At 37.1% G+C, this 27519-nt stretch overlaps 5 protein-coding genes across 7 annotated transcripts; 3 read left to right on the top strand and 2 right to left on the bottom strand.

The window, feature by feature from the left end:
• Positions 1-570: 570 nt before the first annotated feature.
• Positions 571-1753, bottom strand: ch25h (cholesterol 25-hydroxylase). Its single transcript, XM_082151811.1, has one exon. It carries the CDS (start codon positions 1713-1715, stop codon positions 960-962), a length of 756 nt encoding a protein of 251 aa, XP_082007937.1. The 5' UTR covers positions 1716-1753; the 3' UTR covers positions 571-959.
• A 1154-nt stretch (positions 1754-2907) lies between these two features.
• Positions 2908-5409, top strand: ifit9 (interferon-induced protein with tetratricopeptide repeats 9). The gene is made up of 2 exons (XM_082151699.1): positions 2908-3021; positions 3643-5409. Exons 1-2 carry the CDS (start codon positions 3017-3019, stop codon positions 5039-5041), a joined length of 1404 nt encoding a protein of 467 aa, XP_082007825.1. The 5' UTR covers positions 2908-3016; the 3' UTR covers positions 5042-5409.
• Positions 5410-7183: 1774 nt separating this feature from the next.
• Positions 7184-9561, top strand: ifit10 (interferon-induced protein with tetratricopeptide repeats 10). Its single transcript, XM_082151590.1, has 2 exons — positions 7184-7476; positions 8032-9561. Exons 1-2 carry the CDS (start codon positions 7346-7348, stop codon positions 9461-9463), a joined length of 1563 nt encoding a protein of 520 aa, XP_082007716.1. The 5' UTR covers positions 7184-7345; the 3' UTR covers positions 9464-9561.
• Positions 9562-11886: 2325 nt separating this feature from the next.
• Positions 11887-17441, top strand: LOC309485766 (interferon-induced protein with tetratricopeptide repeats 5-like). The gene is made up of 2 exons (XM_082152796.1): positions 11887-12508; positions 14774-17441. The coding sequence occupies exons 1-2, from the start codon at positions 12495-12497 to the stop codon at positions 16215-16217; spliced, it is 1458 nt and encodes a 485-aa protein (XP_082008922.1). The 5' UTR covers positions 11887-12494; the 3' UTR covers positions 16218-17441.
• Positions 17442-19791: 2350 nt separating this feature from the next.
• slc16a12b (solute carrier family 16 member 12b) lies at positions 19792-27236 on the bottom strand. 3 transcript variants are annotated; one of them, XM_082152783.1, is made up of 7 exons: positions 27053-27236; positions 25897-26059; positions 25517-25765; positions 23799-23902; positions 21912-22761; positions 20632-20891; positions 19792-20363 (listed from the first exon to the last, which is right to left on the bottom strand). In XM_082152783.1, the coding sequence occupies exons 3-7, from the start codon at positions 25624-25626 to the stop codon at positions 20131-20133; spliced, it is 1557 nt and encodes a 518-aa protein (XP_082008909.1). In that variant the 5' UTR covers positions 25627-25765; positions 25897-26059; positions 27053-27236; the 3' UTR covers positions 19792-20130. The 3 variants fall into 3 exon arrangements, with proteins under 3 accessions (XP_082008909.1, XP_082008911.1, XP_082008910.1); XM_082152785.1 differs by having other exon boundaries at positions 21912-22506; positions 22618-22761; positions 25517-26059; positions 27053-27231; XM_082152784.1 differs by lacking the exon at positions 25897-26059.
• Between the last annotated feature and the right edge of the window lie 283 nt (positions 27237-27519).

Here is a 27519-nt window from a genome sequence, read left to right as displayed (position 1 = left end):
GCAAATAAATGCTTGGAAGTCAAGTGTATGACGGGAATTATGGAAGTTATGGGAATTCTCACTTGACTTGGGAAATTCTCCATTGTCTTTTTCAGGATGTACGTTCACCGTCAAGGGATATGAGCGGGATCTGGAGTTAATGTGAGGAAAATTACGACTCAGTCACTGATGTTTATCATTTCAGAAAGTTCCATTTTAGTATTTTAAGTTATGCATCTTCTTTGCGTCACTGGGAATTTTTTGTAGCAAAATTAAAGTGTATGGAATCTGATAAAATATTTCTTTCTTTTTTTTATTTCTTTTTTTTCTATGTATGGTGATAGAAACAGTTCTAGTGCCACAATTTCTAGGACTACGATGTCTTAATTGAAGTTATTAATACTAAGTTATTTTAATGTTGAGTTATTTTAGCTAACTTCTTTTTATTCTCTATTATTCTCTATATATTCTCTAACGTCTCTTCCCTTTATTATCTATATTATCACTTTATTCAGACTTTACTACTGCGCTATACATTTTTTTATTAAAGTATTCTTACTGTGCAAAATGAAAGTAAACACAAACACTGTATTTATAGTATTTACTTCATAGTTTTATTTCCGTTAGTTTCGTCAAATCTGTTCTTCATGATCCACACACATTGCATGTTCCAAAACATTTAGTATCAAAACAGGCTTTAAAAAAATAATAAAAATAAATAAAAAGCAGGTTGAGGTTAACAAATGTGCTTCATATAGTCCTTACACATAGCATTTTCATATCTCTTATAATTTTTCTTACAGTCACACTTAAATACAGATGTTCAATAAATAGACAGTTTCATTAATTTAACACATAAACTATAATGCAACTTTTATAACAGTTTTAGAGTCAAAGGTATTCATTCATGGAATGATAATGCACTTTTTACAAAAAAGACAAATGAAATCAGTTCATGTAGCTTGTTCCAGTTATTCAGTTCATTCAGAGTGCAGTGTCCCAAAGAGCTTGTCCCAGTGAGTGAAGTATGGAGCGTAGTTGGACTTGAACTTCTGATGGTGGACATCATGGTGTGGAGCTCCTCCATACAGTCCAAAAGGCACCAGTCTGTGTGTCGCCCATGGCAGGTCATAGCCACAGTGGTCCTCAACTGACAACCACATGTTCAGCATATGGAAAAGCATCTCTGTCATTGGATGAACCCCCAGTAACATGGGATTCACTGCAGCGAAGAAACCCAAAGACAGAGTCTCCCAAGCTCCTGAGTACTCAGTGGCCAGGGCGAAGGTGGACGTGTATTTGTGATGCACCTTGTGGAAAGTGCGGTAGAGCCAGGGTACTTTGTGATGCAGAAGATGCCATACAAAGTACTGGAAGTCAAAGAGAAGCAGGCAGGCAGCGAGGTCCCAGATGACTCGCAGGACCCCAGGTGCCATCGCTGGGTAGCTGACGGGTCTCCAGTACCAGTTCAGGACGCTCAGCGGGAAGATGTACACAGCATGGTTGTAGAGGGAGAGCGCGAGGCAGCTCCAAATCATAGTCCAAGACACGTTGGTTTTCTGTTGAATCTTGTATCTCCTTATCAGTGCTACCCTAGGAGACAGGGCATCCAGAATGACAAAAGGCAGGCAGAAGCTCATGTAGACTGTAAAAGAGAAGAGCACAGGGAAATATGGAGACCTTAGCATGGCCTCGTACTGCATAATGCAGCCCCAGATGTGCTGTAGTCCAAACATTTTAATTTCTTTGGCAGTTCTGTGTCTGAATGGCAGCACATGGCTTCTGTGGAGCTTATGTAGTCTTGTAGTATTAAAGAACCGCCCCTTTACTCTACGCTCTCTGCCCTAAATGGTTCTTCCTGTTGGAATTTCCAGGAAATTTTGTGGTAGTGTTTGTGTGTGTGTGAAGATCTAAGAGAGGTTATCTGCTTAGCTCACATTAATCAGATAGGTAATGATAAACCATCATTTATAAATATAAAAATCCTGAAATGCTGTAGAGACTGAAAACTACTTTTTTTATACAAAAAAATAAAAAAATAAAAAATGGTTTACTACAACAATTGTATAATTGAAAACGAGGATGGAAAGACAGTGTATTTAATTCACAGTACAGACATAATAGCGAAACAAACAAAAAGAGTAAGTTAAAATTCAGAACCTGTAAACGAACTTACGATTAGTCAATGGCACAGCTACCAGTTATTCTGTTTAGAAAGCAGCTCAAGGAGTAAATATCGCCCAGTCCCACTTCATATTCATATTCCACACTTTGGTAGCCTACTGTAAACCTGGCGAAATATTCATTAATCCTACGAAAATATGAATTTACGTGCGTCACCTTAACGTTTGTAGAGTAGCCTACCTAGAGGAATAGCAATGAGACAGTGGGACAGTTATTTTAGTTTTACCATGTAACACCGCCTCCTGCTGTTTATAACAGGCTACTGCAGATGCTGAAACGAGTCCAGATTTTTGCTACGTCAGTTGGAGTTGTCACACACGGACAGTGTGTGCTTGTGAAAAATGTGTAGGCTAATGGAAAGACAGACAAACAAACAAACAAACAAACAAATACTATAGGCTAGTTATCACATTAAAATATAGCCCACTAAATGCGAGAATGTAATTTATTAAGTTGAGTTACTTATTGATAAAATTGCACAGGCTATTGCCCACAGGGGAAAATTTGCAGTGTGCCTATAGCCTAATATGAAAAATAAAAATGTATGATATCCAAGTGATTTCTATTTTAGATTTATCTAGGCTATTTAAACAGTGTTTAGCATCCTACTTTACTTCATTCATTTCATTCATTCAACATGATAACCGACAACCGGACAATAAATGGACAATATAGGCTACCGTCATTATGGGTTTATGACATAAAAAAAATCAAAAGTGGTTTAGAACAACAATTCTTTTACAGCGTATCACGAAAGCGAAACTTATCTCTCTTTTTTTGCTTTCGTTTTCGTGACGTCGAATCTTTCAGAAGGCTATAGCAGTTTCAACAGAAAAGAACACATCCTCGTGACATGAGGTAGGAGAAGCACCTATTGCAACATTTATCAACTAAACGTGTAGTTAAAATGTATCCTATTGCATTTGCATGTGCTAATAAAATAATGCTGTCTAAAACACGCCTACGAAAGACCGAATAGCAGAATGTCAACATATAGCCTAATTTCTATGTTCTTCGATTAATATAGGCCTATATATCGTAGTTATTATATGGGTAACACTTTGCAATAGCCTAATGTTCATTAGTTAACATTAATGTTTTTGTAATTTGTTACAGTATTAATCTTTGTTAATGTTATTTAATAATAAAAAAAAACTGTTCATTGTTTGTTCATGTTAGTTCACAGTGCATTAACTAATGTTAACAAATACAACCTTTGATTTTAATAAGATATTAGTAAATGTTCAAGTTAATATTTACTGTGATTAATAAATGCTAAAGAAGTATTGTTCTTAGTTCATGTTAACGTAGTTAACTAATGTTAACTAATGAACCTTATTGTAAAGTGTTACCATTATATCTTTAGCATATCTAAATTAGTTTGCAAAATAATATGAGCATGGCTATGCTATTGTTAATCCTAACAAATTCCTCAGTTATGAAAATATTGTTTATTTCTTTTTCTCATGTCTCCTCCAGCAACGAAAACATGGAAGCAAAGCTCAGGCAGCTGGAGTGTCTTTTTACATGGGGTGTAGAAAAATCAGACATAAGGGATTTGAACAGCTTACCAGACAAACTCCATGACAGGGTCAAATTTTTTCCACAAAAATACCATGCCACGTATTTCAACCTTCTGGCTTTTATTAGCCACTTGGAGGGTAAAACCGAGACTGCGCTGGACTACCTTCAGAAGGCTGAATTGGCATTAAAGGAAGACAAGCAAAAGGAAGCTGAGTTCCTGGTGACATTCTCCAGCTTTGCATGGGTGCACTATCACTTACAGAGGCTAAATGATGCAGACGATTACTTGAACAAAGTGAAAAGTATCTGCAAGGACATAACGGGTTCATCAGATTACACCTGCAGCTTGCCCGTAGTACATGGTGAGAAAGCCTGGAGCTTTCTGAGACTTGGAGGAACATTCTATGAGCAAGCAAAAGAGAGTTTCTCTAAGGCTCTTGAGGCAGAACCAGACAACATTTTGTTTAATGTGGGCTACGCAACAGTGCTTTACAGGATAGACGGCATAAACAAAGCAGAAGACACTGGAACAGTCACCCAACAGCTTAGAAAAGCTCTCAGCCTGGATCCCACAAACACTGAGATCATGGTACTTTTGGCTCTGAAACTCCAGAGGTCAAGAAGACAGGAAGCCCAGAACCTTATAAAAGCGGCCCTCCGGATGTCTCCTGGTGTTCCACAAGTAACCAGATACGTTGCCAAATACTTCAGGGCTGAGGGATCCATTGAAGAGTCACTGTCTGTCCTCAAGATGGCAGTAGAGCTAGCTCCAAACTCCTCCTTTCTGCACCATCAAATTGGCCTTTGCCATAAACAACAGCTTATTCGGATGTCTGAGGAGAGGAGGGCCGGGAGGCACATTCCTGAGGCTCAAAAAGCCTCTAAGGTGGCTGAATGTATCCATCACTTCTCAAAGGCTGTCGAGCTGAAGCCTAGCAATATTTATGGCAAAGTGAATTTAGCAACGGCATATGGGGAGAACCGGCAACTTGGAGAGGCAGAGAAGATCTTTAGCAGCCTGATAGATGACAAAGCTCTCAGTGAGTCTGATAAGCAGCACTGCCACACATGCTATGGTTCGTTCTTGCTTTACCAGAAAAAGAACGAAGACAAAGCAATCGGTCAGTTCAAAGCAGCATATATGATTCCAGCCAACACCTATGAAAGGAAACAAGCTGGCAAGAAGCTCAGACTGATAGCAGAGAGGAATCTCAAGGCCAAGAAGAAAGTCAGAGAAGCATCTGAGATTTTGGCCTTCATATCTTCTCAAGACAAGCAGGAGACGCAAGCAAAAAAGGATTTGCCCAGCAGCAACACTACTCATAATGAGGAGCTGTCAAAAAACTTGTGCTAAGGCACTGAAATCTTAACTAATTTCTTGCTTGTACATATATTTATAAAAAAACAACAAAAAAAACGTATATAAGGCTATTAAAATATAAGGCTACTAATATTTACTTATTCATTTACATTTATTTATCAGATGCTTTTATCCAAAGCAACAAATGAGGAACACTGCACACTATTCATAAGAGCTAACAATATTTGCAGGACACAGTGTCATAAGTTAGAACAGTACAAAATAGCAGAAATAAAAGTAAAAAATAAAACATTACTTAGTCTTACTAACCCGACTAACTCTACTAACACTAACCAATCTCAGACCAGCACTGCTTCTCACTCAAACATCAAAATAAACCAAATTATCAAACAATCAAAAAATACCAACCCGTTCTCATACCCAAATCGTCACTTTTTCGTCACTTTCAACCATGCTTCAATATCCGACGCACAAAGCACCCTTTAGCGTCCATATGAGACGCATAACCCTACCACATACCTAAACCTACCCATAACCGAAGTGTCACATATGGACGCTAAAGGGTGCTTTGTGCGTCGGATATTGAAGCATGGTTGAAAGTGACGAAAAAGTGACAATTTGGGGTGAGAATGTGTTGAAAATACATATCTGGAACATTGGGATCAGGAAACTAAAACACAAAGTAAATTACAATTGACGAAACGCACGGAACGTTCTTAAGAACTTCCGCAATTATATAAGCTAGCTTGAAAACTTGAAATGTCACTTTTTGGTGTGTCGTTATCTTCAATGTCCTGAGGGAGCTTTAACAGCATCAATAATGTAATACTTAGTTTATAATCAGAATAAAGTCACTTTAATATTCAGGCCTAGCATTACTAGCATGAATAGTCAGGCCTAGCGTTACTGTGGAAGCAGAGCAGGGCTGAGAGCCAGAGACACGTTGCTGTTTTTACTACGCATATATAAGTCAGCCTCTGCCGCTCCTTTTGCTTTGTTTTTTATGCATATTTTATGATCAAAGTTACGATTAAATAATATCTTATTATCAAATTACCTTTATGATTGAACTAGAACTTTGTTACAGTAAAGTGCACTCTAAAAAAATTCGTAAAAATAGGGCACAATGTACTGTATTAATTTATCAGAATTTTCCGTATTTTTTTTATTTATTTTTTATTGGTGTTTTACCTGTATTTTTTTTATTTTGCACTTCAATTACGTTGTGTTTTAGGGATAACTAGGGAGATACTTCTGCATGTGACACAATTCCGAGTTGTACTTAAAAGCTGAGGTGTACAGGGTGAACAAGACTGGGGAGAGTGATGCAGTGCTGTTTTACTTGGTCAAAACAATCTAAAATATGTTTGAGTGTGGTGAAAGTTGTTATAACGTGATTAATTTGCATTAGCTTTGTGGCTGGTATGAGACACTTGTTGCACACATTGCAGTAAGCTAGATCGATATTAGAATATATAATAATAAAAAAAAAAGCTGCATGGCTTGTGTTGCTAAATGGAATGCAGTTCATTGTAAAAAATATATTGTGTGGTGGAGAAAACTCTGTATTACTGTTACTACAAATAAAGCTCTTTCTGATTATGCTATGTTAGCCACTTGACAAAATAGTGTTGTCTCTAAAGCATGGTACAAACATGTTACTTGCGCTAAATCAAGTGATTTAAACAATATGACTTCCGCGTTGAACTATATAACAATGCATTTTTTCTGTCTATAAAAGTATCCATAGTTGCTAACCTGTCTAATAAAATGCATAACATATAAAGCGTCTTTGTTGTTTCCATGGTTTCTACGAAAAAATCAAGGGTAGCATGGATATGACATCATTGACAGGCGATGCAATGACACAGGCCGTTACACTGGTTAAAATAGCTGATTTCTCTGGATTTAAACATTGTAGGAAACATTTGGGATAATGTAAGTACACAAGTCAACAAAATAGCCTATATAACATTGTTTGTGTTTTCTGGATATTTTAATCCAAAAATATTTTGCCTTCAACAGATATCAGAAAGTAACAAATAAAATATACAGTATCTATATTATATATATATATATATATATATATATATATATATATATATATATATATATATATATATATATATATATATATTTATCTGTTACTTTCTGATATCTGTTAAGCCTCATATCTACAGTATAGCTGAACATGACAGTAAATGAGAGAATTAGATATGTAGAAAAAGCATGACACCAGATACCAGATGACTGAGAATGGTTTACTTTAGACCATCCTTTGTTTAACTAGCAAATATAACACATCGCCTGCGGCAGCCTTTAGCTCTCTCTTTCCAAATGTATTCAGCCAAGGTTTCAGTTTCATTTCTGAGTTTGACCCTCCCATTTCTTGGAGAAGACAATAAAGCCTGCCCGCACTATCCTCATCAGACTTCTGAAACATTTCTCGCACAGACATCGATGTTGAGGTAAATATGCCTACAATTACAAAGTTTTTGCAGTTGTTCAACACAAAAGTTATTTATTTAGGCTACGTATTGTTGCATTATTTTCCTGTTATCACTGTAAAGACGCTATGAAACAATATTGTAAAAAGCGCTATTTAAATATAGGTTACATTGACTTTTGATTTCATATCTGATGCCATAATAAGTAACCCATTTATTTATTTCAAATCTATGATACAAATCTGTAGTAAACCGCACAGCATATAGAAATATACTTTTGCAATTTGAAAATACAGTTTGCTTAAGCCCTAAAATGCCAAAGTTTAAAATGTACTTTAAGGGGCAAGAAAATGTCCAATTTAAAAACTTTTGAAAATATTTTGGTGAAAAGAAATATATTAAAATAAAAAATATATTAATAAAAATAGCCAAAATACATGTGGAAATACAAGTAACTATAAATAATATACTTTAAAATCGATATTAGATCTCTATCTATATCTATTTTTGGAAAGTTTTTGCATATTTTGAATATCTTTCCATATGGGAATTTACTTATCTTTTAATTTTTTTCAGTATGGAACCTGAGAGAACTTTGAGAACAAAACTTCACCAGCTGGAATGCCACTTCACCTGGGCTCTGATAAAAGATGATATAGATCAAAAGGATGTTCTCAATAGACTGCAGGAACAGATTAAAATGGACCTTGGCAAGAAAGAAAGACTTGCCCGAACTTACACTGCTTTGGCATATGTCCAATTCCTTCTGGGGTTTCACGAGGAGGCACATAACAACCTCATGACATCCGTGGAGCTCCACATAGAATGCCAAAGGGATGAATTTCACAAGACTCTAATTGTAACTTATGGAAATCTTGCCTGGTTAAACTACCACATGAAGAACTACACAGAGTGTGAAAGTTACCTGATGAAGCTTCAGAAGATTAATGAAACATTTCCAACCGAGTCTTCATCTGTTCCAGGGGTGCTTGGTGAGAAGGGATGGACTTTTCTTAAATTCTCACAGAAATATTATAACAGAGCCAAAGAATGTTTCAAGAAGGCTTTAGAATTGGAACCAGATGAAGGCGAGTGGAACACTGGTTATGCCATTGTTCTGTATCGCACCGAATTTGAGAGTACGGAGTACACTTCGGAGGATTCGCCAACAATCAAGCAACTGAGACGGGCCATTGACAAGAATCCAGATGACGACGTTCTCAAGGTCCTCTTAAGCTTGCGACTGATTGTTTACAAGAAGAACAAAGAAGCTGAAAGATGGGTAGAAAAGGCTTTAGAAAGATCTCCAGATCACCCACATGTAAACCGATATGTTGGGAAATTCTTCAGGAATCAAGGGTCTACGGACAGGTCGATCACTCTGTTGAAGCGAGCGCTTGAACACTCACCCAATTCAAGTTTCATACATCATCAGTTGGCTCTCTGCTATAAGCAGAAGAAAATCCAACTTCTGCAGGAACAAAGTCACCATGCCAAGGGTTCAAGAATTCAACAGATTCGTGATCAATGCATCTACCATTTAGAAAAGGCTACCAGCCTGACGACCTCCTTCGTTTCTGCAATGAGCGACCTAGCGCTGCTGTACGGAGAGAACCACGACATGCCTCGGGCTGAGGAGCTGTTTCAGGTCACTTTCAAAACAGCTGAAGAGAAAAACGATAATTTACATGTGGTTCATTTTTATTATGCTGAATTCCAGCTACATTGCCACAAATGTGAGCCATTAGCTATCAAACACTACATGAAATGTCTGAAGATGAGCCCGAATTCAATCGAAGGGAAGAGAAGTGGCAAAAATTTGAAGTGGATCGCTGAGAAATGGATTCGGAGAAAATCGCAGGAAGGGGAGGCTTATGGGATACTAGGGTTCCTTCATAAGGAAAAAGGAGAGACACGTCAAGCCATTGAGTGCTATGAGAAAGCTCTGAGTTATGAAGACAAAGATGAGTTCCTCAGTAACCTTTGTGCACTCAGGTTGTCCTTATAGTAAAGTCCTCACAAATTATATGATTATACAATTATGCAATATGCATTTGTGTGTGCTTCATGAAATGGCACTTTATGACTATTTATGACTGTATAAGATTAAGAAAAATATTGTCAGAATATATATAATATAATGTATCTTTATGTTTTAAGATTTGACTAACATAGGCCTACATAGTTGTAAAATATTAAACATTATGTCATTGGCTACTTTTAACTGTCATACTTTATTCAAAAGGCACTTTAAACTAAGAGTTTGAAAGTTGAAATAAAATAAAATTAATAATGTATACAATGCTTGTTTGTTTGTCTGTTTTTTTATTTATTGTCCATACAGATCAAAACCTATGCTGCAGTTACAAAGCTTAATAGTTTCCTTTCAAATCCCAAAGATAGTGTAACGTAATGATTGCATTTCAATGTGGCATGCATGTTCTTCCATACATCAGAACACCCTGGAGCAAACAAGTAAAAAAATCATTAATTTAATGCTATTACGTGCCCTCCATAAAAGAAAACATAAATCAGGAGCTGGTAAAAAACAACATTTGCTTGCAAAAAGCTACCTTTAAAACTACCATCCAGACCTCGATCAATCCAATCCAAATGACAGCCTCACCCACGGATATTCAAACACATCCTAAATATTTAATATTTACTGAGTGTAACACAGTGCTGTATTTTGATTACATTTTGAGGTGTAGATTGAGTGGATCATATTTCATTCTGGCACAAATTCTACATTGTAAACTCAAGTGTTGCTTTTTAATTGTGGCACAATTTCTTCAGGTCCTTAATGAAAAAGCAATGCCATAAGTCTATTGCATTTAACATTGTTCTTTCTAACAATATTTACATGTTTTATCACTGGCAAGTAGGCAAGTTGTATAGCTCTGCTTCCTCAAATGTACACAAAAATGATTTTAAAATCATTCGAGGGACTAAAAAATTAACCGGAGAAGATTTCAACAAAAAGAAGGCAGAGCCTCTGAGCACACCTACCTATTACGTAATCGCCAAGGACCAATGGAGGTGTTTACTAGCCAGAGCAAACTTTTCCAGAAAGTTAGCATTGGCAAGCTGTTTCGAACTCCTGAATGAACACAAAACAAACTTGCCTTGCCCTGATTTTGTTTGAAATGACGCAACACAAGTTTGTTCTTCGATTTCGCTTGAAGTAGCCTATTGGGGTCTTTAGGGTAAAAGGATTGGGATTATAGGTCAATATAGAGCCTACGGTCACAGAATTCGGTGGGTCACAGAATTCGGAACAACACCGGTATTCCACACACAAATAATAATTCCATGAAAACTTGATAAGGACCCAAGCCTTCTCATCAGGCACATCGTGATTAAAGGACATTTGCAATAACAAAGAGTTGCATTTGTGAGGTCCTGCCTTCATCCCGCATCATAGTTGTGCTGAAGTTTAGTCAGATGAGCTATGTTTGTCTGATTTTCTTATTGCATGTGATCCAGCTGGGCCAGTTCATTGAGAGATTTGTCCTCTGTACAACTGCATTGGGTAAGAAGTTAAGTGACCCAGAATGCTGGCTTCAAATCATGATCATATTAGCATTTTTACATAAAGAAAACAAATAAAAAAAAACATAACTAAGTAAGATTTATAAGCTGTTATCATGGGGACCAAAAATGTCCCCACAAGGACAAGCATGTGATCAGTTGAAGTTTAAAAAAATAAATAGAAGAAAAACCTGAACCAAGCAATTATTATTACAAAAAATGTTTTATATTATTAAATTAATAAATAAATATCTTACTATTGCAACATTTTACAGTAAAATAAAAAATAGAGAATTTAATAATAATAATAGTAATAATAATAATAATATTTAATAACAATATATGTTATAATAAAACTAACATTATTATTTTATTATTATTAATAATAACAATAATTATTATCGCAATTATTATTATTTTATTATTTTATTTTACAGAACATCATTAAAATTACAATACTAACATTTAAAGTTGATTTAATTTCTCTGCTTTCAAACGTTTGAACAGATTTCTAAACGATTCTTATTACGAATTTGGGAAGATGATTTGCGCATGTTGTGTTCCCAAATGCAAATTATAAGCGACTCAAACACACTGTGAAGTAGCATTTACTGTGAATTGAAACTGAAAATGAACATGCTGAAATATGCAGCGCGTCACCCTATGTTTATGATTACAACAGCGATTTGATGATCGCACTGAGCCATATCACATTCCCACAACCACGCAGTGTCAAAATTCATTAAAAAGGGTGTCGCGCAGATGACGCCGTTTTCAATACTAATCTGCAGCGTACCCTCACATTTTCTTGCGTGCAATTAAACGGATAATCACCATACAAGCAGAAAGTTCACACAAAAAAAAAAAAAAAAAAAAAGAGCGAAAGGTCGATCTATAGTAGGCTAGGCTATTATATCTCTCTATATTAAAACATAGCCTATAGGCTACTTTAGGCTATTTAATCCACAGGAAGACAAAACTATCGATTATTTAAAAAAAGGTATAGCTCTACAGGCTATAGGAGCTACACTCTTCCAGCCTAGGGTGGAGTCATGGAGCAGCTACATTAACAACGTTTTGGGATAAATACAATGTAACTTAATGGAAAACTATGAGAGCACTCTGGCGCTGCATAATTTTGAACAGCTCTGCGTTTTTTCGTACAAGTGTGACGAACTTCAATCTTAAAATAGCACGGCACGCAGCGGTCGCAAGTCAAAATATATGTGTGTTTTTTTTCCAACAAGAGGTTAAATTAAATTTCACACAGCATCAAACTGCCAGTGTATCGAATTACATTTTGAGGTGACATCCGGGGTGGCCAATCAGATGTCAGGAGCGTCCAGTGCCACTATTGTCTGCTCTGCCTCCAAAACTGCTCGGACACAAGCAGGAAACTGATCGAGCCTGGCTGACGCTTCTTTCAGGAAACGAAAGTTATACGCAGCATACTGAGCTTGTGCAGCAGAGCTGTCCCGTATCATTTCCCGCAAGCTACAAGAAAAAGGATGTCAGAGATGAGGTGAATATTGTTTCTATATATTATTTGTCTTGATTATGAAACTAAATTACAATGGTTAATGCTATATAACAGTCTGGAAAGCTTTGAAATCTGGTCGAGGAGACCGAGGGAGAGAGACATATTTACACAAAAATGCATAGCCTTATTTGACTTACAAATACGATTTACAGGACAAAAACCAAATATGTGGTACGAAATTATAATTTATTTTCAAGTTTAAAAGGATGTTGTTAAATTGGTTAAATAAAGAATGGTAGGCTATCATCTGAATCTTATGTTGATATAACCACATAAACTTTTCATCTAGGCTCCATGTAAAAAATAAAAATAAAAAAAGGAAGAAATGTAATGGCTATTCACACAGACTCTTTCCCATAATCAGCAGCTATGACGGTGCAGCTTTCTCTTGGTTTCTACTGAATATAAGCAGGGCTGGGCCAGGTAAATCAGAGGCTGCTCACTGCAGAGCAAATGGGTGGAGCTTATGTCTAGCTCCCCCTCACTAGACGTCCAGCGAGGAGGAGCGAATGTAATTTGGTCCTAATAGGTGGAGATACAGTATCCAACCACACCCTAACCCCTACCCACAACTCTATCCCTCCACCCCATTAGACGTCCAGAGAGGTGGAGCTGGGTGACATTTGACTCTGCAGTGAGAGCCACTTGGGTAAATCCCTTGATGGCAAACTTCTTGCAAACTAAGGCCACTGCTGGAAGAAATATTCCTACGGTCTGCAGGGGGCGCACTCTTTGCATCCACATTTACTAGTAGAGTGGTGGGATATACTGATGAGCCATTATGAGTCTATGACCTGTCAGAGATAAAGCGAATATCGTTGATTATCTCCTAACAAGGCCACATATTAAGGTCTGGTTAGATTAGATGGTAAGCAAACAATCAGTTCTTGTAATCAACGTGATGGATGCAGGAGAAATGGGCCTTTAAAGTACTGAGAAAAGTTGACACAGGCAAGAGTATCTCTGAAACGGCAAGGCTTGTGGGTTGCTCCCGGTCAGCAGTGGTGAGAATTTACCAGCAGTGGTCCGCGGAGGCATAAACCACAAACAGGCAACAGGGTGTTGTGCGCCCAAGGCTCATCCATGCACAAGGGCAACGACGCGTATCCTGTCTGGTCCGAGCCAACAGAAGGTCTACTCTAAGGTCTACTAAATCTCACAAAATTGTATTAATGGTTATGGAAGAAAAGTGTCAAAACCATATACTGTAAAACAATATGGACGTAATGTCCATGAAGTCACCCGTAGTTTTCTGAAGAGCATTTTTGAAGCCCAAAGTGGGCGGAGCCAGCCATCGCCATCGCCATCTTGGCAGTGCGTCACCGCGCGTCATTCCTGGATAACCGAAAATGGGCAAAGGGGCGAGAATAGCTGAGGGCTAACTGACAGCAGACAAACGGCTAGTAGTGACAGCAGCGGCAATCCACCTGTCACTCGAGTGGCCACGCCCTCAATTATGCAGAACTTTAAGGCTTAATATAATTTAAACGGATGAGTTATATATTAAAAAAATCACCCCCCTCACAGTTGTCATGAAGGGCAGAATTAGTTATATAGACCAAAAGCACTTTTTGTACCAGGCTGTAAACATATTTTTTGTGCTGTAAAGTTGGGCATAATAACATGGGGGGGGGGGGGGGCTATGGGATTGACTCTCTTTGAATTCATTTTCCTGTTTTCACTGTAAAGCTGCTTTAAAACAATCTGTATTGTATAAAGTGCTGTATAAATAAAGGTGACCTGACTTGACTTCATGACAATGGTGTTCCCTGGTGGAAGTGGCCTCTTTCAGCAGGGTAATGTTTAAAACTAGATTAAAGTCGCATCTCTTCAGCCAGGCATTCATATAATCCTACAGTTCAAACTACAATCCGGCCTCTATCCAATGCCAGAGGAGAACTGGCCCCCGACTGAGCCTGGGTTCTCCCAAGGTTTTTTTTCTCCATTAAGGCACCTGATGGAGTTTTAGGACACCATTAGGTCACTTGATGGAGTTTTTCGGTTCCTTGCCACTGTTGCCTTTGGCTTGCTCAGTTGGGGATATTTTGGGGATATCTAATTTAATTTTATCAATCAATAAATTCCTCTTGAAACAAACTTTGTTGTATTATTTTAATTTAATACTGTGAAGCTGCTTTGATGCAATCTGTATTGTGAAAAGCGCTATACAAATAAACTTGACTTGACTTGACTTAATGAGTTGTTCATTTCATAATGAGTTTGCTAATTCATTTGTTTTCTTGTCAGTTCAATCCAGGAGAGTTTACAACCAAAACTGGATCAGCTGGAGTGTCACTTCACTTGGAACATTAAAAAAGTTGATCTAGTCTTAACAGATATCGTCAAGAGGCTTGAGGAACAGGTCGAGATGGGTCTAGGAGGGGAGCTAGGAGTCGCACGAACTCACTGCTCTTTAGGATATGTGAAATTCCTTCTTGAGCACAAAGAAAGGGCCCTTACCCACCTGTTGAAATCTGAGTCACTCATTAAAGAAAACCTTGGAGAGAACTGTGACAAGACTCTAATTGTCACCTATGGAAATTTAGCCTGGATAAACTATCACATGAAGAACTACACAGAGTGTGAAAGTTACCTGATGAAGCTTCAGAAGATTAATGAAACATTTCCAACCGAGTCTTCATCTGTTCCAGAGGTGCTTGGTGAGAAAGGATGGGCCTATCTTAAATTCTCTCGCAAATATTATGACAGAGCCGTAGAAGTTTTCCAGAAGGCCGTGGAACTGGATCCAGAAAATAGCGAGTGGAACGCTGGTTATGCCATTGCTCTGTTTCGCATTGAATCTGGTACATCTTGCACTGTGGATTCACCTGCGATCAAACAGCTGAGACTGGCCCTTGACGACAACCCAGATGATGATGCCTTGAGAATTCTTCTAGGACTTAAACTTTTGTTATGTTCCAAAAAGTTGATGAATGAGTCTGAGAAACTAATGGAGACAGCTCTGAATGGCTCTCCAGAAGATCCACATGTCATGAGGTATGTTGGGAAATACTTCAGGAATCAAGGATCTGTAGACAAGTCCATTGAACTGCTGAAGAAATTACTTAAAAGATCACCAGACTCAGGTTTCATACATCATCAATTAGCAATGTGCTACAAGACCAAGAAAATTAATTTACAGAAAGAAAAACGACTAGACAGAGGAAGCCAGACTGAGGTAAACTATGCACGAAATCAGTGCATTTACTACTTAGAAAAGGCAACTTCTCTGAAAGCTTACTTTATCATTGCCATGTGTGAGCTTGCACTTCAATACGGAGAGAAAGGTGAAGTGTCCAAGGCAGACAGTCTGTTTCACAGAACATTTAAGACAGCTGGAGAGAAAAATGATAGTGTGCATGTAGTGCATTATTACTATGCTGAGTTCCAGCTGTACAGCTTTAGATGTAAGGACTTAGCAATCAAGCACTACAAGGAGTGTTTGGAAATGAATCCACATTCTAGTGAGGGGGAAAGAAGTGCAAAGAAACTGATGAACATTGCCCAGAGATGGATCAAGGTTCGCCCAGGTGATTGGAAGGCCAATGAAATACTGGGATTCATTTATAAAATAAAAGGGGAAATGTTTGGGCACACCAAAAGCTATTCGGCCACTTCAGATAGCGAAGAAGATGATGAATACCATAGTAATCTTAGTGAGTACCTTAAAGGATGCACAATTAATGATTAAAAAACCAATGGGCCTTAATTGCGCTCAGAAAACATGTGCATAGACACATAAATGTGTTCTTACTTTCGCTCTAATGAAATCCTGGTGAATCCTCATGATGAATCCAGGTGATTCCAACTGAGGGTGTCCCCGCAGCTAATTTGCATAAAACATGCCCAAACTATGTCCATATAAAGGCATTGTGTCTCACATCTCTCTTTTTCTTGCTAGCTTGCTCCCTCTCTCATGCAAGCTCACTTCCGCTTGAGAGGAAGATCTTTGAGTAAAGCGTTGTATTTTCAAAACCAGATAAAGACATATGGTGAATTCAGGTAAAGTGGGCTATTTAACCTCTAGTAATTGTACACAAATTCATTAATAAATTGACATTCACTGGTTATTTTATAATTTACCATGTATAAAAAATAAAAATAAAAATAAAACCGCAACAAGTGTCTAATCAGAGTCAAAGAGGATGACTCCAACTGTAAACTGTGTTTTAAGAAAATGTAGAATTCATTAATTCATTAATTCACATATTCATTAATTTTGTTAGCCTATTTTTTGCATCATATGTTATAATCCATTTTTTTACATGTTGTAGAGTTAATTTTCATCAAAATTCTGTTACACTTATGCATGTTCTACATTTATGCATTTCACAGATGCTTTAAAGGTATTCTCCTGCATTCTCTTACGACAGAGCCCATGACCCTGGCATTGTTAACGCCACGCATTTGAGCTACAGTTGTTTCACAAAAGCCAGATATACTATACTTGCAAATAAGTATACAAATTTAACAGTCTGAAGGGTAAAAATCCAAAACAGTTCACGTCTCTGTAAGAGCAATTCAATATCGCCCCCTCTTTTAATCTTTTAAATTCCTAACCCGTTTATACACAATCAACGGAGGATGCTGAAAAATTTTGCTCATCAGAAGACAACAAATGCCAGTGCTTTTTCATTTTGAAAATGAAAAGTTTCATTTGAATATGGTGTTCAGTAATGAGTATTTTAATGTGTCATTGTAGGGAACACATTGTAGGAATGTTGGATGTGTCATTATAAGTGCAATTATAATTTGTGTTAACATGTGGGCTTTAGTTATACATTAAACTTGTATCACTTTTACATATACACAACAGAAAATATTTGATGCAAAATCTTTTTGTGTGCTTTTTGTGTTTGAAAATTTAAAAAATGACCTGCCTGTATTGATTTTACCAATAAATAATGTCACTTGATGTCATGTATCATTCTGTAAGTTCATTTGAGCAAAAGGGTTTGTTTCACAGGATACACTCATCACAATCATGTTGGTTGTCAGACTGATGTTGGTATTGTATTATTAAATTAAATTGAACATGACACATTACTGACAGTGGCGTATTTTGTCTCTGGTACTACCGTGAACCAGCTAAAGTATCACTGAAGAACTGTTAAAGTGTAGCAAACTCATGATCATAACAAAAGGCATTACTGAGCAAAAATACCATACGATTTTAAAACCCTTTGAAGAACAGGAGCAAAGTCCTCTGGAGTTTTATAGAGTCCCCCTCAGCATTAAACGATATAATGAGGCGATATAGGAGCACATGGCTACGTCATAAATCTTTCCACCCCATGATAACAGCACAAAAATACTATTCAAATTATAATTTGAAAAATACTTTAATTAAAAAAGCCTTTATATGAACTGCCTGCAGCACAGGTATTTGACAACCATCTGTGGTTCCCAATGGTTTACAACACACAGTTTAGAATTATGTAATTAATTTACAACAAAACAAAGGAATAATGCCTTTATCTCAGTGCCAATTTATTTTCTGCCAAATAATTTTTGTAAATTAGAATGTGTGCAAAGGATTGTGGTGATTGGAGGACACAACGGACACACATGTGAAATACATTTTCATACAATTACAGTAAAATTATTTTTAGTGAGCAATTATTGATTTATCATAATTTTGATGTGAAAACGTTCATACACAGATTTAAAGTTGTGCAGAGTGAAGGAGACTCAATAACAAGTGACGATAGTGGTTAGTTACCTCTGATATTTTTCTTTTTACTTTACAGATCTGTTTAATTTATTCAGTTAGAATGGTAGAATTTGTGCATCTGTGGGGAAAACAGTTAAGTCGGTTGTCTTACTGAACAGAATGTTATAAAATATATATATATAAAAAACATGTCGCCAGATCTTTGTTCAAAATGGAGAATCTCATTTATTGTTAAATGAATTGAAGGTGGTCTTAATAAATTTGTTTTTCAGTAGCTTCATATAACATTGTACACATAAGGATGTTGCATGTTTAAAGGGATAGTTCACCCAAAATGAAAATGTTGTCATAATTTTTCATTTAAGAATACATATGGAAGAATGTTGGTAACCAACAGTGGTTGACTAAAAAATAAATAAAAAAAAATAAAAAAATGTAATGGGTTTTATATAAAACCCTTGGGTTCTGGACTCAATTTTAAAGAGTCATTTATGCAAGAAGGAGAAATGTCTTAAACGATTGCATAATTTTTCATGTTTAATGGGCTATTTAAATTTTTCTAGAGGTAAAGTATGTTTACAAGCTGTTAAATTCATAAAAGTTTATTAAAATAAAAAATGGATACAATTTATTTTATTTTTTTATTAAATTGATGGGAACCCCTAAAAGGTTCTATATATGAAGCACCTGACAGAACCCTCTATGGTTCTGAACCTTCTCTTCAAGAGTCATGGACAAAGAAACCCCACAGACTGTCATGTTTATGGACTTTCAGTTGGTTGTCATGAGTTCTCTTTGTTTTTAGTTTGTCTGTCTTTACCTAATTTCCCAGTTTGTTTGATTAGTCATTTTGTTCACCCGTTTAATTAGCTAATTTCCCTGGTGTATAAATACTTCCTGTTTGGTTCAGTTCAATATCGGTCATTGTCAATGTTAGTTGTGTTTATGTTACTGGCTACCTTCCTATTCAAGTTTGCTATTAAAAGACTATTTTGCAAGATATCCTGTTTCAAGTATCTTTGGATTCTAAGACCCGTGACACAGACAGTATAGCTATACATTTTTAAACCTGTATTTCTTTGAGAAATAAAAACACTGCTTTTTGTGTGCATTGTGTGTTAAGAAAATTGTTTTTACCAGTAACTAATATCAATTGTGAGATGATGCAAGCAACACTTTATACTCTTGAAAATTAAAAATGGAACATTACCACTATATTTTTTTATGGTTTTATATAGTCTAATTTTTTAACCCAATGAAATCGATGAAATTCACTATTACTAAAACATTACTAAACATTTAGTTCAGACTGTTGACATCAAGTTCTAAAGGTTATAAATTAGTCCCACGCCTTAGTAGCATCCGTTATATCTTCAGTCTCTTGCAAAAGCGTTGAAGAACTGCTTGTAGCAAACTCATGATCATAAAAAAGGCATTGCTGAATAAAAATATCAGACCTTTACAAACCATTCGCAGAACAGGGGCAAATGTACTACCCTTGAAATCTGAATTATACAGCAGCTCAGACTGTCCAGATATCTAGGGTTCAGCACTGTCCTCTACTGACTTAAATAACGTACTACAACTGAGCTTCAAGTATAATAACCTACATTTGTAATTTCATGTCCACAGAAAAAAAAAATGTCCACAAGAAATACTGACACATTATTATAAAATATGAGACACAAAAAAATAGATAAAATGTAAGTCTTGTGTTGTAACCCACTTTCTTTAAAGCATGCAATTGTAGATGAGAACAAATGCTTTTGAACAAAAAGTCAAAAAAAAGGCATGAGAATTTTTTTATACACAAACAATTATTTTCTCAATTAAACATTATTAATGACTCTATATATCTAACAGTATTTCATAAAATTGATTAAACAAAGAAATAGTCGTTTAAAAAAAAATACAAATTGTTATTCCGATGCTATGAAGTTGCTGGTATAATTATCATCAAGTCTTTATTTTTAGAACTATAATAGTCCACTTGTTTGCCTTCGCATGACACCAATTTTGGGTCTTTGCTCAGGCTGTTCTTTCGGTTTCTCCGGCAATGCCGAATGACGGCAACTGAGAACAGCAGGAGAGAGCTTGCGATCAGGGCGAACCCACTCAAAAAGAATGTCGCCGTGTAAGTCCCTGTGGTGTCAACCAACCAACCTATATAACATCAAAAAAAAAATCACATGATTACCTCACAGCTTTTTTAAAGTAACATTTATCCTACCAAGAAAATAACTGTTTTTAATATGGTGAATTGGAACAGTTTTGTTGGGTAACATGTCTCTGTACATTAACAGTTTACCACTTATTGGGCTATTTTAATTTAGGCACGTCATTACAAAGCGACAATTGTGGTTAATGTTTTTTTCTTTATAATTCCAGGTAGTTTTTAACCTATCAAAATAAAATAATTTGAGGCCTTTACCTCCAATGGGTGGGCTGACCAGATAGGGAAGAGCGTGGAGGAAGTACACAACCCCGAGAGCTGAAGAGAGGTATGTTGTCCCTACAACATCTGATGTTACCACAGGAATAAGGGCAACATAGGCTCCATCAAAGTACCCATAGAGCACAGAGAAGGGTACCAGCAAGACAAATGTGCGTAAAAGGGGGATAAAAAGACAACATAGTCCCTCCATTCCCACAGCAAACATGTAGCATATATTCCTGTACTTCTTTAAACACCTGGGAGAGATACAGAAAGGGTTAGTCAGCATGATCTGGCCGGTTGCATAAACATAGCCATTATGTTAAGACAGTGTGTTAAGTTCTAGTATGACCCACTAGCAGTTAATAAGGGGCAGTCAGTCCTAGTTTTAGGTATCAAATTAGGCGAATCTACGTTTTTATGTTACTGATTTAAAAAACGAAGAACAGTCTTAAAGAAAAAAAGGTTATGTCTAACTTGTAATACTAGTCTTAGAGGTTTATGCAACCGTCCCCATAAGCAAACGATCAACATTCTGTTTGGTTTCCAAAACCCTGAGGGTGTTTTTACACAACTTTTTACACCATTTAAAAAGGCTTCAATTTAATGAATGCCAAAAATGTCACCATAGTTTCCTCATTCCTTGAATACATGTATACACATCTTAAACATTATAATTAAACTTTTAAAAGTTTAAAATATTTTTTAAAGTTTTTTTTTTTTTTTTTACAAATATGTATTGTTATTTTAATTTATAATTCATAATTCATTACAAGTTTTTGGGGAGTCACACAACATGACATTTTACAACCTGATATTTTAAGAGACTTATTTACATAATCATGAGGGTCTGCAGGGGTCTTCTCTATGACATAATTTCCTGTTATGTATTAATTTCTGCTTGTTGGCCGTACCACATGACTTTGATTAGGCAATTAAATGTTTTTCAAATATAAAAAAGAAGTGAAGCTTTTTTGTTAACTTTAAAAAAAAAAAATAATAATAAACGATGATGCTAAACTACTAGGCTTATGACCCCCAAGAATTTAATTAATCTTAGAATAGGTGTATTAATGTCACTGTATTGAGATCTGGACAAAAAAAAATAGTGTCATGCCATTGACCCAGTTGTTTATTGGATAACAAAATCGGTTCTTAGAAAAAAACAGATAATTAGATCTGAAGAAAAGAAAAAACAAACATTTGCCTTAGTCAATAAATGACCTATTCCTGTTTTTGACTAATGCAATATTAACACAGTTCACAAAACAACATACCTCATGTCAGTGAGCCAGCCAAATGTGATGTTGCCAACGATGTCAATGACCCCTAGTATGGACATCAGGAACGCAGCATGCTGATGACCGACACCTACATCCAGCGCGTAGGGCACTAGGTACACAAATGGAAGACTGCACCCACTGGCCAGCAGCAGGAAGGAGCCTGACAACACCATGAAGTCAGGCATAAGGAGGAAGTGGTATTCTTGCATGGACTGAAGGCAGCGTTGTTTAGCATTCACTTCTAATTTATCGCCTGCAGCATTCCCCGTATGTACACCATTTACTGCATGCGACTTAATGCTATACCCACACTCTGTGTCCACTGCAAGAGGACAGGCCTCCTCTTCCTTTAGAATGATGGGCCGTAACAGAGCTCCACATACACACAGGTTAGACACAAAGCCCCCTAAAATGAGGAGGGCCCCACGCCATGAATAGTGTTCGATTAGCAGCTGCACTACTGGGGCCAGGATGAAGGTCCCGATGCCACTGCCAGACATGGCAATGCCATAGGCCAAAGCCTTCCTCTCACAGAAATAGATCCCGACCATGGCGATGGCTGGAGTATAGCAAAGGGCAAAGCCAAGCCCTAAAAAAAAGAAGGATATAAAATAAATCTGTAAACATGCTGAACTTGCAACATTCGAAGTGCCGTGCATGGGTCTGTAGATCAGTGTTTTAGGGATTTTGGGGCTCTTACCAGTTACCGCTCCCAGGGTAAGGTAAAGATATTCCAGACTGGTGGCGAAGGAGCTGAGGACTAGTCCTATTGAGGCCAGGAATCCTCCTAGTATTACAGCTACACGGCATGACAACTGATTCCCAATCAGGCTTCCGAGTGGAGCTGCAAAAGTAACGTGAATAAATGTTGTGCTCATACTGAACAATATGTTCGAAATAATAAAAGTCATATTTAAATAATATTTATTGTAAGCAGGGTTTCCATCCACAGCCACTACTTTGTAAACATTACTGTCATTCCGTGTCAACTCAACCAGTTGTCCCCGGCTCAAATTTTTGATTTTGATCATTTTTTGTCTGGTGAAAAAACCCTAACCCTGTTAAACCTTTTATTCATCAAAAATTGTTAAAAAAGGTTTCTACAAAAATATTAAGCACCACCACTGTTTTCGACATTGCTTATAATAAGAAATGTTTCCTGAGCACAAAAAACAGCATTTTAGAATAAATTCTGAAGGATCATGTGACAATGAATACTGGAGTAACTGCAACTGAAACCTCAAACTTTTGAACAGTAGTGGGGTTTTTTAACAAATTTTGGAATATTACAAAATGCGCTCATATAATTGGTCACTATTACCGCTATTATTAAGCTGCTCTCTCCTATTACATGACAACATACAATATTACAACATACAGTTTATGATTTGCAAACTATGTGCTTCCACAGACCCCTGACAAAAACAAATCAGCCTTGTGATAAAAGAGAACATGTCAGCCAAACATGAAATTGGAAAGCTTTATATAATAACAGCATTTTTTACGTCTTTTGTTTACTAGTCAGCAGCCTTAAGAAGGCCTTTCCTTTGCAATGTAATTCTTAAGATTGCTGCACTGTCAACAGCAGACAGCTCCGGGTGTATAGGAAAGCAAACAGGCCTGTTTTTTTGGGTCAAGCTTGCGACACTGGCGTGTCCTCTCAAGATGTTCGCTGTGTGTTGCTGACTTCAAGAGAACGTTTTGAGCCTCCCACAGGCTGCAGGTCTTGCTTAGTTTCTTATGCAACAGTATTGTCTCAGATGTGCAAAAACTTTCTCCCTAAGTTCTGCAGATGGAAACCCTATTTTAGACCAGCCAATGATGATGATTGTGATGCGCTAATGTGTGATGGTTTTAGTGTCAAGTATGACGTTTCCTTACCACACAGCATGGTTGTGCAGTCCACTAATGAATGAATCCATGCCGTCCCAGAGTAATCTCTTCCAAAGTGCATCTGAAACTCAACAAAGAATATAGAGATGCATCTGGAAAAGAGAAAAAGACAAAACAACTCTGATCAGACAGAACACACACAAGTTTGTGGTCTTTAAAGGACCATATTGTGACACTTCAGACTAACAACACACTTTAAAGTCCAGTGCCATTCACAACCAGTTACTATGAACAGCCGTGCAGATCGTGGGTGTCTGGATATGAAAGGCTGAGACGGGGTAATGAGGCACAAGCCTCTGCAGTGCCTGTTCAGCACCTGAACAAACAAAACTAGATCACTAGGCAGGTCACTCGGGTCAGAGCATTCAGTGTGGTTATGACAGCCAGCAACTCTCACGTCTTCCGCCACTGATACAGACGTGTCTGGCCATCGGCCATTAAAGAAGGAGATGTCCTTCAGGCAACCATTCCACAATTAGTGTGAAAACGCCATTGGCTTAGCCAAGGTGCAGACTCAAAGGGTAAAATCTTACTTTAAGACTAAAGTAAGTCACACATGAGTAACACACATACTTGAATGATAAGAGCTTTTTAAGGGGTTGAGGGCAGAGAACAGAACATCCATACGATAAAAAAGAGGTTAAAAAGGCACATTTTCCATCTGAAAACCACTGGCTGCACTTTAAGCTCAAAAAGAGTTTCATCATCTGGTAATCCTCGGGTTGATTATTACCACTTATCTCAGCAGGACTTAAGAAATTGACAAAAGAATGCTTGTTTCAGAGGTGAGGTCAAATGAACTGTTTTGTTCTTGCCAGCCTGCTTGCAATTTCATCCTATTAAACGACAAGTCTTTGCAGACCTCGTGTTTCACACCTTTACCTGTCAGATGATGTACCTGCACATTTAAATTTATGATGAAATAATTACAGGGTTTAAACAGCACAGTCGGTAGAATACAGTACGTTCACCACCCCAGGGGTAACATCAAAATACTGCTAAATGGAACAGCTCGTCTAAAGCAGTATAAAAGGAAAACTTTACCTCTCACCACATAGTGCTGTATATAGAAAAAACTTCAATATAGCAACAAATGACACTTACAACAGCTCATTACAAAATAAACACACAAATGTGTTAACCAGTCAAAGCAGTAAAAAACACTTCTAAGAGGCTAATATGTAAAAACAACACTGTGTTATCTATATCCAAGTGCGAACGCCTGGAAGTTGTTTACAAGTCAGTCAAATGTAACCTGACCCCGAAGGCCGCAGCAGAAACACCAGATAGCGCTTGTCACTTTGTGAACCAATGACTCATTATAGGTAATTCTCAGTGTGAACTAAATATAGCATTCTGTTGTGCCACATGTACTGAATGTACTATTTGACAGGTTAAACCCATTTGAGGAACAAATCCAGACATTTTTAAGGACAGAAGGTTTACGAGACTGTTTGTTCTTATTGTATGTTTGCTTTATATTTGCATTGTTTTTTTATTTAAATTTTTTTAATTCAATAGCAATTTTTGGTCACTAAAAAAAGAAAGTTTAAGTGCGACAATATTCTTCAGCTATTCATTTTTTATTAAGAAACAGACAGGTTAAAACCTGTGGTTTAATTATAGCTGAAAACAAAACACCTATCCCTATATCAACATGTTCTAGTTCTATTTAGCAACAGCATACACTCTAAAAAAAATCTTACCTTGTAACAGCTCTTGTGCAAACAGTTACCACAAAGCAGCCAGCCACGATCATCCATCCCCACCCTCCATCCGGAGGAAGGACCCCACCTTTCTTCCTTTCCTGAGCCATGGAGTCTGTCCTTCCCACCAATTTTATTTCCTTCAAACTCCAGAACTCCCAGTCCCAAACACACGCTACACCTCTCTGCCGCCACACTCACTGGTCATGGAATTCCTTCTGCAGATGTGAGGCCCGGTCAGTGAGTCCGCTGAGCGCAAGATGACACACACAGCAAAACAGGCAGGAATAAGTAACAAGCTCAGCTAAAATGATTAACAGGCACGATGGCGATAGGTGATGCACATCTTCTGTTAATACGCAGAAACTGTGACATCTTACAGGTTTGGAGCTGCTTTTTGGTCCCAATTGAAAAGCTGATCTATTTTTTTTTATGATTTTAAAATAATTTTGACATAGGCCTAGCTCTTTCCCAGACAGCAACATAGTTTCGCCCAGATCCAGCCCACATCTGGTACGTGTGGAATCCACATGTTTTTGGTGTCTGAAAAAAAAATAGATGTTGACACTAGTTACTTTCAATCTATTAAAATCAGTGACACCGGTGTGGAAAATTTGATGCAAACTAGCCATTAAGAGCTAAAAACAATAAATTGTGTCATGTGCAATGTGCTTTGCACAATGTACACTGTAAGGATAAGATGAATCCAGTTGTTTTCCCTTATTATGCAACTGAACTTGTAGTTTATGAGTCTTCTAGTCTAGATATCAGCCGACTGTGGGAACAGTCCCAATTCCACATTATTTGACTGCAGCATGAAAAACACACGTCAGCTCAATAGAATTCTTTGAAATTAGGCTTGTCTAATTGTGACAACTGATGATTTCAGGGCTTATGCACCCCTCCTCTCCCTCTATTCAAAGTATGCCATGTCAGTATTTAGCTAATTATATGTGTCTCTGTCTCAAATCTGATCTTTGACATGCAAGTCCAGTCACATGCTAGGACTTGCAAAGAACCGCATTGGTGGATTTAAAGAGGATCCCTTCAGAAGTTGTCTACAAGAGAGGTGGAAAAAACAACCAATATGGGATTCACTGGAGAGCTTTATATTTTTATTTTTAGATTTGCATTCATTTCATTTCGCACCTGCAAGTTTTAAAGAACATTTGTTGTACATTTGCCTAAGTGTCAAATAGGTTAAACCTTAGAGAGTTTAGTGTGAGAGCTTTTTTTATATTTTTTTAATCTAAAAGTAATACATTACATCTGGCACACAACATATTATTACTATTTTTTAGAGGTTTATTCTTGACATTTGTTAACATTTAGCTAAATAATTGTTTGTCTTTAAAATAATACAACAAATGTTAAAGAAATTAATAATAATAATAATAATAATGAAAGAAAACTGAGAAAAAGTTTTGTTTTTCTTTGAACAGCTGAATATAAGTTCACAACTGCAACATGACTCGCGTGTTGTAGCCTACCAGATGTTTGGAAAAACGTCTTAAATGGGGAAATTGAGGCACTTACCATTTTATAAAACAACCGCAGACACGGTCCAAACGGTCCCCATTCAACTCTTTTGCAATCAAATGAACTGGTCCTGACGTCTGAAACTCTTCTGTTCATTAATTTAATTGAGTTGGTGCAGCGTTCATCGTCATCCTGCGGCTTCCGCCAATGAACAAGTTTGCAGCTGCGGGAACGTCACGGCCACTGCATTTGAACGTGTTTAAGCGTGCGAGCTGTGAACCTACTTACCTCAGTTTCCACTCCCCCTTACACGTGAAAAGAAAATTATGCAAGTATGCATGGCAGTGTGTCGGATTTCCTACTCTCACTTGAAATACGGGCTGTTTGGGAGTTGCCCCTACTGGTTGTGGGGGAACAACGCCACTGTTTACAAACATGCTCACATACCATTTAATAGGCTAGTTGCTAGTGTCAATCAAATTGTTTTGATTACCATTAAATAAAATTCTTCAATAGACACATAC

Source organism: Leuciscus leuciscus (genome assembly GCF_965113295.1).
Source record: "Leuciscus leuciscus genome assembly, chromosome: 21".
NCBI classification, from domain to species: Eukaryota; Metazoa; Chordata; class Actinopteri; order Cypriniformes; family Leuciscidae; genus Leuciscus; species Leuciscus leuciscus.
The sequence above is the reverse complement of the archived record's forward strand: the minus strand, read 5'-3'. Positions and strand labels throughout refer to the sequence as shown.